The sequence below is a fragment of the Lagopus leucura genome, unplaced genomic scaffold (genome assembly GCF_019238085.1).
Source record: "Lagopus leucura isolate 7727_CA_CO unplaced genomic scaffold, USGS_WTPT01 Super-Scaffold_100157, whole genome shotgun sequence".
In the NCBI taxonomy this organism is placed as follows: Eukaryota; Metazoa; Chordata; class Aves; order Galliformes; family Phasianidae; genus Lagopus; species Lagopus leucura.
Window position 1 is genome coordinate 31,191,638 of NW_024962334.1, and position 15,407 is coordinate 31,207,044.

Here is a 15,407-nt window from a genome sequence, read left to right on the forward strand (position 1 = left end):
TAGAGAGAGCTTGTCCCACCTTAGCAACACTGGGTGAAAAATGAAGGCTACCATTCCTGCCACAAGTCAAGCAAACAGAGAACAAAGAAGCATCCCAATTAAGTAGTGAAACATCGGATAAGAACGTGCCACTGGTCACATCTCAGAAGAGGTCATGTCCTGGCATCCTTTCCGTGTATCCAGCCAAATCACCTGTGAGCTGCACCACTGCCAATGCGAGGCAGAAGCCTGAATCTGCCTGCAGCAACAGCTCCAACATGGACACAGCGGAGCCACACTGTGCAGCTGGACACCTCACAGATGTGTTCCCTCCAAACCACTTGCATAAATATGGTTTTTTGTTGTTGTTGTTTTATGGCAGCACTGTGCTAAGAAATACCTTTATTCAATCCCTGCGGCATCAGATCCATAGGCCAGAGAAAGAGATGTGGCAGATGTGCCTTTATGCACAGTGTCCAGCAGTAGCAGCACTCTGCCTCCAGGCTTTAAGGAACTTTATATACTGTTCTGCCACACAGATCACATCAAATCCCTCTGATATTTTCAGTAAGCAAAAGACAGGATTGCCTCTAGTAAAAATCCAGCACTGAAGATTCAATCACAAAGTACTTCAGAGTTGGAGACTGCACTGCTCATTATTGGTGTGTTTTTTTCCATTCACATCACCTTATCAAAAACAATCCATTTATCATTAATAAAATTTAGTATAACTAGTAGACTACAACTGGATTTCTTTATAATGGACTCAAGCACACGCCCTCCTGGGTGACGTTTCAGGGAAAAGGCAGCTACGCTTCCCCTGCTCTTCTCTCAATAAATCTACCCTGCATGTGATCTCAAGCATGTTAGTTAACGTTTGTTATTTTCCTCAGTGCTGTTGAAATAAAAGTAGTTTGTGTGAACGCTCATATTTTGTTCTACTGCCAGCAAAGGCCAGAAGAGCTCATAAAAGCAGATAAAATGTTGCCTCCCCCAGTCTTGTTTGCAGAAAATAAGTGTCAGACCCAGCGATAATGCAACATATCACCTTAAGGGTGTCTCCAGACTTACCAGGCTCCTCCTGTCAATTAGATCTAGCAAACACCCCTTATATTCAACTATTTGTCACTCATCTTCTTGTGATGTATGGTATATCTGATGTATAATATTTACCTAATTGATGTATATTTAGAATACAGTAAGGTATGATTAGTATACAATGGCACTGCTTCAGTATAAAGTGGAAAAGAACAAACGCAACTGACTTGTCCTTTCCACTCCAACGCCCCTTGGCAACACTTTAAATACTTTGAAAAATTAAAAGGTGAAATAAAGTAATTAAAGAACTCTGACATTTGAAAAGTGAGCATTGGCATTCAGCATAAGAAGCATGATACTAGCTGTAAAATGCCAGATCAACGCTTCTTTGTAGTGGTTTAAATTCATCCCTAGTGGAGCTTCATTAAAATCAATAGAATTCCAGCTGAAATAATTTGGGGCCTGTATACTGATATGTTTCCCTTCTGGTTCCTACTGATACTCTGCCTCACTTCCAACTTAGACTTTACAGTACCAATCTCCAGGAGAGTCCTCAAGCAGTAACACATTCATTTCAGTTATTCCTCTTAAGATTGCAATTTAAATGTTCTTTCCCTTTACAACACAAAGATCTTACTCTTTCAGTGTCATACAATAGGACAGGAGGAATGAAATAAAATTAATTTCTTTATTTAGATATAAATACCCTTGAACCCTGTTTTATTAAAGGCTAAGCAAGGGACCAGTCTACTATAATAAATTTAAACTGAAGTTGTATGTAAAAATATGTCTGTCCTGGATTGTTTTAGATTTGCCTTACACTACAGGGCTTACAATTTTTATTACTTTTGTGGCATGTGCTTTCCCTCTGAAGAGAGAGAGGTTGGTTCAAGTGTGAGGGTGGAAGAAATGTCATGACTATCAGATCATAAGAATGATACCAAAGCAATTAACTGTGAATACTGTCTTAAATTCCATTTCTTTTAAAAAAAGAAAACATATACAGATTCCTATGCCACAGAATGAACGTTATCAAAAGCAAATGATTTTTTACACAAGTCTTAAGTGCATGTAAGCTGTGGATCATTAACTCATATCATCCCTATAAAAGGGAAGATCATCTCTGCTTCGAATATGCCTATCACTTTTGAAGGTGTAACAGAAGAGAGTAGACTTAAATGGTGCTTCTAAGGGAGCAGTAAGGAGACACAGAGCACAGGAAGGACATCAGCAAAATGCGACTCAGTCTTTGGCATCAGATAAAATTATCATGAAAATAGTATGATAGCTCCATGACATTGTTGAGAATACATTTATTTATTAATGAGATACTATGGACTAAAAGAAAACAACCAGTAAACCTAAACCCAGACTGAAGCCTCCAGAAAATTAATCCCAGCAACATTTTTGTCCTCTGGCCTGTAATTTATTTTACCAAAGAAGCTCTAACAGTATCATGTGGAGTCATCAGCACACCAGACAACCCTGAAATAGTATTGGTGCTGATTTTGTTTGGACAGAAGTTGTCTGTTTTACTTAACAGGGAAATCTCTGAACTTGAGGTTCAAGTCTCAAATAACTAGTCAGATGAAGTACATGCTAGTAAGGCAAACACTCTTCACAGCATCTGTCAGACAGAAGTAGGATGGAAGTTTTCGTCTTTCCGACCACTCAGACGGGAATGCTTAAGCCTTGCCTGCAAGTGTAAGATGGGAAGTCCCAAGGAGTAGTCTGAATGAACAATACGAAAGGCAGACACTGAAGCCTAAGCCCATCCTCAGTTCTACAATTACTTTCAGGAACAGAAAACAAGAGTACAAACATGATCACATCACATTATTCTGAGTTTTGAGACTTAAGTGAAAATTTCCAATAACGAGTTCAGAGATGAGACCCTCTCTTGAATTTTCTCTTTAATACGTCTAACAGCTGAGCTTTGCCCAGCTATTCCTGCATCAGTGCAGGAACTGAAGTGTTGAACTGTCTTAGTTAAAACAGAAAAACACGTAGTCTGAAAAACATTAGGAAATGGAGATTCTGCCACTGGTGTTTTGTTGAAACAGCTCATCGCTTTGTTAAAACGCATTCTTCATTCCTGTTCTGGACTGTCTCAGTTCCCCAGTACTGCAGCTTGCCCTTCTACAAGTGAGAAAGACTATGCTTTTTCCTCACAGTACCTGCAGGCACCAAGGTCAGTGCAGAAGGATGGCAGGAGGTGCCCCATGTGCAGAGCAGAAGTTCCCTGCAGCCCATGGGTACCAAAAGGAGCAGATGTCCATGTGCAGCCATGGAGGAGCCCATGCAGCAGCACCGGATGATGCCTGAAGGAGCTGCAGCCCACAAAGATCCCCTGCAAGAACAGGTTCTGGACAGAGTTGCAGATTGTGGGAAGCAGCCTGTGGTGGGGCAGAAGGGCTGGGGGAGTTGACGCCTGCGGGGGCAGTGCTGGAGCAATGCCTGAAGGGCAGGCCCTGTGGTATGGAGCTGTATTGGAGCAGTGCTTGAAGCCCATGTGGGATCAGGAAGGACTGCATCTTGTAGGAAGGAACCCACATGGAACACAGGCTAGATTACGAAAGAGCACCAAAGACAAAGCAGCATGGACTGACTGCAGCCCCATTCCTTGTTTCCTGTGCTGAAGAAGGTGAAGGAGGTAAAAGAGGGTGGATGAGCGCAAGGTGTTTTCAGTTTGCCTTTAGATTTTTTTTTCCACTCCTGTACTGTTATTAGCAGGCAATAATTTATATAAAACCCCCTCAGTTTAGTCTGTTTGCCTGTAATAGTAACGGGTGAGCAATCCACCCTGTTGTTATCCCAATCCTTGACCCCTTTTCCATCATACTTTCTTTTCTCCTCCTCTTCCTTTGAGGAGAGGGAACGAGAAAAACAAAGCAAAAGCAGACATCATGTCTTGAATTCTTTACTCTTGAAGTCAAGGTGAGGTGAAACGAGGCCAAATGGTACTGCTTCAGCCGCTGCTTTCATAATGCTAAGGGAAGAAGATTTTACTCTCAAGTATCTCAACCTTTCATAGGACTGAATTTCCTATGTCTTCTGAGATATTTACATGAAATTCCAACAAAATAACAAAGGTCAGCCAGAATCATTATAGCAAAGCATAATGGAGAAGGTAACAGTAGGAGACTTTCACTCAAGAATGTGTTAGAACTGAAGATGAGGCCTAGGAAAACAAGAGAATGTATGAAATATCAAACTTCTCCCTTAATCAACATTTCAAGTCTTATGTGCAGCAGGAATATAGACCTAATCTGACAAATCCACAGTACCATATCCAAGTCAGAGGAAGACTAGTTAACTCTCCTGGATGAAGCTCTGGCAATTTCTACTATTGCTCCCCACAACAAATCTGACATCAGCAAGATGAGAAGTACAAACAATAAGCAATATTAACACTCACAGATGACAGCCACCAAGCAGGACCTCATCCAGACCAGGGCACGAGGCTCTGCCCTCAGCCCACAGCCTGCACTAACAGCTCATACCCCCACACAACAAACCTCACTGCATCAGCAGCCAAAGCCCCACGGCACGCAGCCTGCAAGCACAGGTACCAAGGCAACCGGCTCATGGCACTGTGTGGGTAGCTACAGGGAAGCAGAGAAGAAACAGCATTCTGACAAAAATCCAAGAAATTATTTCCAAGTGTTTTCTATATTCTTTCTAGTGTCACTCCAAATGACTTCTGGCCAGGCTAGATTCATTTCTCCAACATTCCTAGTAAAAGTAAGAGAGACCCCTGGCTAGACAACCTATAAGAATTCGGAGGTTTTATTTCTCTTTCTTGGAAAGGTGAAACTGCTGGAAGTACCATTTACTTCACTGCTCCTTGTAGCAAAACACACAGTGCTGATGGGGATCTCTAGGAGCATGCCAGCAGTCACTGCAGCAGGCTCCCAGCGTGTCAACTGAGAATCCAAAAGACACAACGCACCACAGATGGAGTTTGGAATAAAAAGAATTAATATGATATTGAAGCAGTTAAACATCAGAGATGCTTCAATAGAACGGGAAGAATTACAGGCTTAGAGGATCAGCATCCCAATTTATTTTGAAATATGTTGCATATTTTACCAACTTCAGACTCCCAGGGGATTCTCAATTACACAAGAATTCAACAAAGCACTCTCACTGAAGGGTCCCTATCAGACCAAAATCTAGTTAATGTAAGTTCAAAAAGGATTCACTGTACCTTCAAAACTTCCATTTAAACATAGCCTGCACAGTATTCAGCAGAATGAACCCAATTTTGGGTGCTAAGAAAAGCATAAAAGGAATGTTTAACAACAACAACAAACACAGCTGGTGTACAGGTACAGTACTCTTACTACAGTTCCCACACAAGAGATACAATTATTTGCTAATAGAAACATTTTATGCTGATGATACTTGGAATCACAATGAAATCAACATGAGAAAAGGCTACACACACACTGTAGTCATCTGAGAGGCGACAGTAGGATTTGCCTATTTTTAAAACTAATATAAAATGAAATTTGAATTTTGGAAGTTGGGTAAGCGTTACAGCAGTGTAAGGAAATGAATACCTGCGGTGTAAGCCTAACAGATGGGCTACAGAAAATATCTTTCAAACATCTTTCTGGGTATAATGGAGCTTTGCAGTGTTCTTCCCATATGCCTCAATACTCACCAAGTGAGACATGGAAACAGTCAACTACATGAAGATCTATTTATGTTTATTTTTAAGCTTAAACTAAGCCTGAAATGAGAAATACAACAACAGCATTCACAAATTCTGTAAAAACACTTTCCTTATATAAATAATTTGACTACAAACTATCTTGTTAAGTACAATATTCTATTATTCCTTTACTAGTAAAGACTGTCCTATTGACCATCCTGGAAAACAACTTCTTCTGTTTATCCACTGCTAAGTTTATCAAAGCTTCTTAATATCTCACACCACTCTAGCCTTAGTCCTCAAAGTAGAAGCAGGTCTGGTTGGTTTTTTTGTTTGCTTTTTTTTCTTTTTTTAAATTGGCAAGGTATCCATTAGGTGTTCCAGCACTCAGAGCCGGTGTCCAGAGCCTGAGATACTCAGCTTCCAACAGGTGTCACAACCTGCCATGTGCAGATGTGAACAGCGCTGCAACACAGGTAGAGTGCAGCGGTCATTGATACTGGAAGAAGAAAAGTTTGGTGCTTACCTGAAGAATATTTAGAAAAGAAATATCTTTTGTGAAATAAGTGATTCTTATGCTTGCACATGCCTGTTATAATTACCTAAGTAAACTGCCATTTCAATTAATATTAACTTGAGCAAATAACGGCAGCAACTACTTTGTGTAATTCATAAACTCCAGTCATTTCAAAAGCCTAAGGATTCCTTGAACTTTCTATTTAAAGCCAGTCCTTAATTCAAAGAAGATAATTCAGCCCTTTGAAATTAAAGAAATGGTGAAAGAATTACTTAACCACTCTGAGACACAGACCTAATTTACAGAAATGTTTTACCCTCCATAAAAGGAAACAAGACTACTGTCCCTCTCAAGTTTGTATGGCTATTTTAAAGGGATGAGTTTCCTACTTCTCAAGCACGCCTTTCACTTGACTGTTCCTATCCTTGCAACCCATCACTCGAGGAAATCATTTCACCAACTAAAATTGTATGGAAGACTTAAAAGCCATCGATTCCAACATTAAGTTGATAATTAAACATGGATCCTTCGAAAACCTAGGGATAAGTTGCACACACAGGGCACCTATTTACATTTGGCTACAACTTTGTGAATAGTTGTGCACTGCATACTTAATCTTACACCGCTGACTCTGCTAAGAAACTCTTTTAAGAGTCACATACAGGTCCATACAGTGAACTTAAAATGCTCTCATTGATCTTACTAATCGCATCTGCCACAGTACATGGTTCTTCTTTCTATTCAGCTTTCTTCCCAAACACCATTCCAATTGTTAAATGGTCAGAATACACAAAGTGACAGATTTAGTGCTTCCTTGGCAATTTATATAACTGACTGCAACTCTGTTGTTGCAGTGAATCATGATTTATTTGTCTCACAATGCAGCACATAACCTTTTAAATGCTAGGGAAAAAAATGCCAGCGCCTCTTTAGAGTTTATATATGACTGCCCACCACCATTCCTCACGAACAGGGTTTTGAGAGACAAATGATAAAAACAAGCTGTGAATTCACCCACCAACTCCCGGCCATTTCCTGCATTCATCATCCACACACACTGTATTTACAGACAAGCATCCTCACCACGAGCACCAATACACCGCTCAGTCTCCTCACTTCCTCCAAATCCTTTCCTCAGGCTAACAGGAGGAGCACTGCTATGTGCAGACCAGGGCAACGCAGACAGGTCCCAGCCCTGACTGACTCATGACACACTCAGTCACCTCAGGTGGAATTAGCACAGACAACACAGGTTTATCTACTGCTATCTCAGTTCCAAAACATTGACCCCAATGTCTGTGTATGGCCTTTTCTCATACCTGCCTTACCATCTGTGTCTTCCTCTGCACTCACTTCCATTACCCTTTAGATTCAGTTCACTGTATTCCCTCCCCTTTTCATCCAGAAATGCCAGTTTATTTGGCTGTTTATATTGTGCCCATCTCCCTGGTAAATGAACAGCTAATGAGTCACTGTTGTCCACCACTGCCCGAGCTACTGACGCTCATAAGGCAGTCACAAGCCTTCAGAACCTTTAATTAAGAAAGCGATAATGAGAGAGGAAAGACTGTTTACTTTAAACGGACCAGCAGTGCCTCCAATTAACGAAATAGGACCCGCTCATTGAAAAGCTATTTATCCAACATGCACTGCACAAAGTATTTGGATAATTCTTACATTATAATTCAATTTTAAAAATGTAGGAGGGAGAACTCAGGAAGTAGACTTTTTTTTCCCCCACAAATGGCACCTATGGAATTAGTAGTCCATTTGTTAGGGTTTAACACCACCCTTCCTCAGTATATTTTAAAACCATCTGCAAAGGAACGCTCTTCTAAATTGTCCTTATTTGCAAAAGGGCAAACAGGGCTGCAGACCCGAAGTTACTTCCAGCCATTCAGCTGACTCATTAGCTCCCTGCCTTAGCTCAAAGACCAGCTCCAAAGCCCACTTGGTGTCCTATTTATCAAACCCCATTCCCTAACTGTTTTCTTAAATGTCTAACAAACAAGCAAAACATTTCTTCTAGACTTCAGAGCAACGTTCTCTGGAAATATATCACAGAATTTCAGTTACTTTAGGTATTTGATATTATTTTAGTTATAGGAGTGGTATAAACTGTGATATAATTTAGGCCAATCAATCATGAATGAGGATACTGGGCATGACCATAAGATGAAACACTGGGAAATTCATGCATGGCTTAGAAGTATAGTCCATAGACGAGCAGCTGAATAATAAAGAACAGAGATGACAAGCTGTGTCAGTGCACCTTGCCTGGATCAAGTAGGTCAAAATTACAAGCCCTTTTCCTACCCAATTAGTAGCAATAGTATTCTAGAACGCAAACAAATGTTAACTAGAAAGGAAAAATGCTCCCTCCCCTTACCTATTTGAAATTGTGCAGATCAATGCAAAACAAACATCAGAAATTTTGTTTTAAGTGTTTCCATTTAGTTTGGACAATGACAGTAAAACTATTTAAAGTGAATTTGCTGTTACGCTTGTAAGGCAGCAGTGTGTTTAGAGCATTCAGTTAGCCACAGAAGATGGTTAGACTCAGTTTAGCATTTAATTTCAGAAAAAAAGCAACGCTGTAACTTTGGAATCTACAGAAATGTACAGATATTGCACATGTCTCTTTCAACTGCAGTAATGTTTTAGACATTATAAATATGACTAACCAAAAGCTAAAGCTACACCTCACTGTCATGGAAAAAAGTATGAATCTATAGAAAAAAGCAGCTTTCATCCACCAAGGAAAAAAAAAAAAAAAGATAGATCATATTTGCTACATGATCTATCTACAAAATTATGGTAGGTAAGTTATCGAAGTCAAAATAAACTTCCATTTTGCCTTTGCCACACACATAAAAGGGAATACTGCAATGCAAATTCATCAAAATCAATACTTCAGTTTCAAAGAAAAATTCTACCTTCTAGGTCGAAAGGAGTTGCTGTATATGAAATAATCATAACTACAAATGGCCAATAATGCAAATTCAAAGTACGTCATCAACCAGCTCCACTGCTTTAAAAGCTCTTAACTCACTACTGCAGGCCACTGAAAGAGAGAATTGAAAAATCCTCTGACTTTGCTAATATTTTCTTCAAGTCGATCAAACTTTACAAGAACAGTCACAAACAAGTTACTTATACTGTTTAACATAGTTTTGGCTGATCCAAATAGCGTTTACAAAATCCAGACAGAGAAAATAACAGTTTAACAGATCCTGTATCTATTATACAGGATATATTATAAAAAGCAGAACTGACAGTCAGGTCTACTAATACACAAGGAATACATAACAGGAAAAAATCTAATAAAATGAAACAAGCAACATCTTCTGGCCCTTCCTGGGTATCCAGAAGATGTGAAAAAGTATTTCTTCGGGGGAAAGCAAGTATTTAACAACAATTATAACTTTAACTTTAGCACAATAATTTCTTAAGGGTTTAACATCAGACTTCGTTTCAGAGGAAATACAATGCATTGTTATTGCTATTATTCAAATAAATAAATGATCATTCGTGATCTTACCTAGTTCTGGGGGCAACACAGTAAGACGATTTCCCTGGATATGAAGTTCCTTAAGCTGAGTGAGCTCCCCAATTTCTTTAGGCAGTGATATCAGGTCATTGTCTCTAAGGCTCAGCTAAGAGTGAACATAAAGAAGTCAGAACAATTTTGGGTTAGCCTAAAGCAGCCTAAAACTGAACTATACTCTATCTTGTCTCCCCCCGCTTCTGAACACTCGATTCTTTCAATTTATTTACAAGTGTCTGCTGATGAACAAGAAACAGTTCCAGGTTTAGTGGCCTATTCCTGAAAACACACTCTACTACTTCTCAAATTGACTAGATTCTATTCCTACAAGCATTGCAAAAGTGAATTGATTTTCCAAGAATTTAGATAAATTACTTACTATCTGCAACTTTGTGAGCTTCCCAATATCTGGCGGCAGGATTTCAAAATCGTTGTCACTTAGATAGAGTGCACGCAGGGTGGCTGCAAATTAAATAGCAATATATAAACAGGGTGGCATATAACCCAACCATTTGAGGTCTAATCAATAAAAGGGAGTCAGGTTTGATTAATAACCCTGACTTGGTGAAAAGCCTTTGACATACCCAGGGCTCACGATAATAACAAGCAGGTCAAACTTAGATTTACTGGCTTATTACATTGTTGGTGAGTTCAGGAAAACATCTATATTCAAAAGGACTGACACAATTAACAATTTCTACAATAGTAGACTGTGGCAGGTTCTGGCATATAGTCTCAAAGCTCAACTGTCAGAATGGAGTCATTACTCTTTATTATCCCCCGATTCTTATTTATCACACCAATCTGCATCCTAAACAAACAAAAAAATCAGCTGAGTTTATGGTCAAATACACATCTATTTTAAGCTCTATAGAAAACACACAGTAAGGCTGGGAAAGAGTTCTTAAAAGGAAGTAATAGGGCAGGCTCAAATGATATAATTTGTAATTTACACAGTGCCCATGAAATACACAGGAGAAAAAAAAAAAAATGAGATGACTTAGCACAACTTCGTATACTGAATAAGCATACTTGACAGGTTTTTGAAGAAAAAATTAAAATGGAAACTCATAAAGAGAGGAGATTCTGATTTTCTCATGCACTGTATTCATCCTCCTTTTATTTCATTATATGCGACCATTTTTAATAAAGCTTACTTATAAATTTCCTTCTGTCAGGTTACAACCACAGAATCTGTTCCAGACTGCAGCATCCCTTCCTCTGTCCTCATTTATCACTCTTGCTAGTTAATGCACTGATCATGAAGCTACTTCAGCTTAGTATCCAGAACACACTGGTAAGGTAGCAGCAGAATCACTGGAAGCCAGAAAGTGCCAGAATTCAAGTTGCTTAGGCAACCATAATGCAACTCTTCTGCACATATGCATTACAATATCTTTAACTATGTGAGCATATTTTCTAACATGAGCAAAGATCAGCTCATTTTTGCTATCCGTCCGCCAAACCTTGTAACCTTAGCATGTTTTTTGGATGTTTTTAACATATTGATCACTTCAACATTCCCAAGCTGTTAAAACTGTTTCCATAATTAACCATCACAAACACAATTGTTTCCAGAGTCAACATAAAACAGTTGCTTTGCAAAACAGTTTATTCTCCTCTGGAGCTTGTGAGCCTACACAATGTTTGAACTGAACATGGGGACAAGGGAAATATTACTCAGAAGAAAAATAAGTAAGTCTTCTCATGTCCAAAGATGTCAGATAACTGTACATCAGTGATAAATATCGTTGAACTGTGTAGAAATATTCAGGAGGTATTCAAAGACAAAAAACATAAATAAGGAAAACGTCTGTTAGAGTTTGGTCTCCATCAAATAAATTTCAACTGCAGAAAGCAAAGCACCACATCACAAAGATTTGTAGAGTTTTTTAAGAAGTTCCTTACTCAGATAGAAGAAGTTTCCAGGTAGAGAATTTTCATTTAAATTGTTGTAAGTCAAGTCAAGAACCTCCAGTGCTGGTAAAGATCCAAACCCCCTTGGCAAGGTATTTAATCTGTTCATGCTGTACGTGAGAGAAAAAAAAAAAACAAAACATGACATCAGTATGCTTTTCATCTGGCAGGGATAACGAACAACATTTTCATTTCTAAAAAAATCTAACCTACACCAGACTTCACTTTTCTTTTGTTTTGTTTGCTATTAGATAGCAAGCAACTCTTCTGTGATGCAGATTTCTTTAAGCTCTCACTTTGATAAGTATTTCCAAAATTTATGTCTTTACTATAGAGACACCCTGCCTTGCTGATCAAAGAGCCACACCTGAAAAAGGAAGCAAAAGGGAAAGGGGTGCTGTGCTCAGCTTGAGCAATGTGCCATGGAGCAATTGGTCCTTGGCAGGTGAGCCATCTTCTAGCTAACTAAACCATGAATCACTGTTTTGTACCTCACAGCATTTTGACCATCTGCTACCCCCCACAGCAGGTATTTCTTCACCATAGTACCAGACACAAGGAGGAATACTTCAGCTCTACAGCATTTACACCCATCAGAAGCTGCTGTTCTTAAGACTACCACATTTGTGCTTTCACTATAGGTGTACAGGGAGCACAAATGCAAAAGGAAGTTGCCCCACTGATTGATAAGGCTTAAAGCTCACTCAACCAGTCTTACAGGGTTCAGGATAGCAGTTCCCATTGGCAGCAACCATAACTATAAGGGGAAAACAGACAGAATGAAAAGATTTGTCTGCTAACCTGGAGCAGACAGGCTACAGAAGACAATAACTTCCATCTAAACTCAAATGGCTGGAATTAAAGGACTCAGGTAACATCTAAAGTGGCTGCAATGATGAAGGAAGGCAAGCAGCTGGAGATGATATTCAAACACTCTCACTGTTTGTAGATAAAGTAGAGCTCTGGCTGATTACCACTGAACTACCAGTTTGTTATTTATATTGTCTTCAGGGCATGCACACCAGATACAAAGTTGGATTTGCTTCATTTGTCACCAAGGTTTGAAAACAGAACAGAGAAGACAGACATCTTCAGGAACAGTGTGAAAGATTACATGTAGTTATTTTAAGGAATAGGAATTTGTTTCTACGTGATTTGGGGAAACAAACATGACTTTCCATGTTATCTTTAAATATATACTTAATATATTTAAAATAACATAGAAGCGATAAACAGCAATAGCCACAACTGAAGTTAATAGGAGATGTTATATGAACATATTAAGTGTAACATAGCACTAAGAACACTCAGGTCAACACTCAGGTACTGACAAATTTTAGCACCCAATGAAGATCTTGACACTAATCTCTTAGGCCTTCCCTCCTCCATGCAGTGCTTGTTAAACACTTCATTATATCTTGTGACAAATACTGTGAAAGACATCATAAGGACTGTTAATCAGTCTACTTGTTCTACACTTGGGCACATGGAGCTGAAAATTGAAGACACCCAGGCTTCAGAAGATAGCTACAGGGCTGGGTGTGTATGTTCAGAACGGTAGCAACAGCAGGAACAGTGGCAGACCAAGCATGCTCTGGAACAGTTTGTATAGTCACCATCATTAAATACAGTAACTTGAGGACCACTACATTAAGCTGTTTAAAAAATAAAAGAAAAATAGAAAATCCTATCTTCGGGCTCCTACAAAAGCTTTTAACCATTGAATACATATGTACCTTATGCTATTTTTTTTTAATTTCAGTAAATGGATCCGCAGTGCTGAGTCCATGCCTTTCAAGTCCCTAGTGCAGATGGCCCAAATATGGATTGAGGATATATCGGTGCCTTTGCTTTTGGCACTGTTTTAGTTGATTGGAATCATCTCACTCATTTGTCTGCACATGTAGAAAAGTACATTCTCACTGAGCGCAGCAGTACTTAAAATCATGAGATGAATATTAAGAAATGCCAAAGTTACTTCCACATGCTGTTAACAACCCCAGATTTAATAAACCATTTATAGTACACAACAAGACAGACTCCATTTGATATGTGATGTGCAGAAGAGATGCAGCTGACTTTACCATTAGCACATCAGCTAGACCCCAATTTAACAGACTCATTAATGTAATTAAAAAGGATCAGGTAGCAGGAGTCAAACATTTGTAAAGGACTTACTCCCAGAAGAATTCTGCAGAATTAAAGTCCTAATCTTCCCGTCATGGATCTCCTGTGAAGAACCTTGCCCATAGTAATTGCATATTCATGCTAGTAGGATGCCTTACCTACAGCGAGTGGTAAGTGGGAAAACAGACACCCCTGTCCTACACAGCACGTGCACTTTGTATTACTGCTGAAGTGGCAGCTGCTAAGATACAGAAGAACGATCTCCACTGTTACTCCTAGAGATTTGCCACTGCTTTTAGAAACAGTTTTTATTAAATAAGACTAAAAGCAGCTGCTTTTTCAGTAGTAAAAGGAGAAGACTGTCCCAGTGGTCTTCCCTTTTGTAGGCAAAGAACAGGAAGAGAAAGAGTCTCCTGTTTGTAACAGACAGAATAAATCCATTCTCTGGCATGGAAAGAGAATTAGCCAAGGACTACGCAAACAAAATTTCCCATTTCATTTTCAGTGTAGCAGTACACCTTCCACTTCCTACCGTACCTCTTGACCCTTCTGCATTGAAATCCTCACAGAAATATTCTTACTCAAGCTATCCCTCTCCTACAGCAGGCTGTTTTGATGCCTTGAGTGTACGCATGTGCTCAGCAGATGACAAGAGGGTTCCCACCCACCCCCACTAGTAGAGCAGAACAGTTAGTCCTTAAATTAACTACAAGAACTTCTGAACCCATTTTGCAGAACTATACTCCAGGCTGTAAATCCTGAGCTTGGGGGATGGCAGACCTCAAGAAAGACCGTTTAAATTACAAAATTCTTGCATGTTCCTTCCAACTCAGAATACTTTATGATTCTACAATTGTAGACATTGCAGTTCCAGACCTAAACCACCAGTTGTTAAGTAACAAATTGTTCCCAAATATCTCCTGTTCTTAATCCCAAAAGGACTTGCAAAAGACATTAATGGAGGAAAAAAAAAAGCAAAAACAAAACAAAAAAAAAACAAAACAAAACAGGAGAAGTGTTGAAGACCCATATCTGAATTACGCTAACACTTGTCACTTCTCTAATTCACGGAAAGAACTCAAATTCTTCCTCCCTCCATAGAAGGCAGCACTTCTATATGCCTTTCTAAAATGGCCAAACCCCAAGTTGCAAAGTTCCAATTCTCAGAGCAAATATTAATTCATGATCATTTCCAAGTTCAGACAGCTATTAGGGCCCGCTAGAGATCTAAAGTGATCAAATGAAGACCCAACAAGACACATCATCTTGAAAATGTTTCTTTGCATGCCAACAGCTCAGGAAGCAATTCAATTATCTGCACTTTACTAAAGTACCCAAAGCTGGATACTTAAAGCCTAGTCAAAGTTATTAGATATTTCAAATAGTAAAACAAACTCAGTTAAATTAAGGTTTCCAAAAGCTGAATTTATAATACAAACATTCTTTCCATGAGAAGCCTACAAAATTAAAGCTTCTCCTCACCAAGGCTTTCCTAAGTAGCTACACTTTAATGTATCCAATTAGTTTCAAGAAACTTCATTTCAGGTTCATTTTAATAATTCAAGAAAGTCTTCTTCTACTGTAGTTATAATGGAGTGTCACCAACTCTACTTGAATATGGT

At 39.1% G+C, this 15,407-nt stretch overlaps 1 protein-coding gene across 2 annotated transcripts in view; it reads right to left on the minus strand.

The window, feature by feature from the left end:
• The window catches only part of RSU1 (Ras suppressor protein 1), a 98,337-nt gene that overhangs the window by 60,144 nt on the left and 22,786 nt on the right, over positions 1-15,407 (minus strand). For both annotated transcript variants that reach the window (XM_042888552.1, XM_042888553.1), the window contains exons 5-7: positions 11,650-11,768; positions 10,121-10,203; positions 9,736-9,850 (exon numbers count right to left, since the gene is read on the minus strand). In XM_042888552.1, coding sequence (XP_042744486.1) covers positions 9,736-9,850; positions 10,121-10,203; positions 11,650-11,768 — 317 coding nt within the window. The remainder of the gene's footprint in view (positions 1-9,735; positions 9,851-10,120; positions 10,204-11,649; positions 11,769-15,407) is intronic.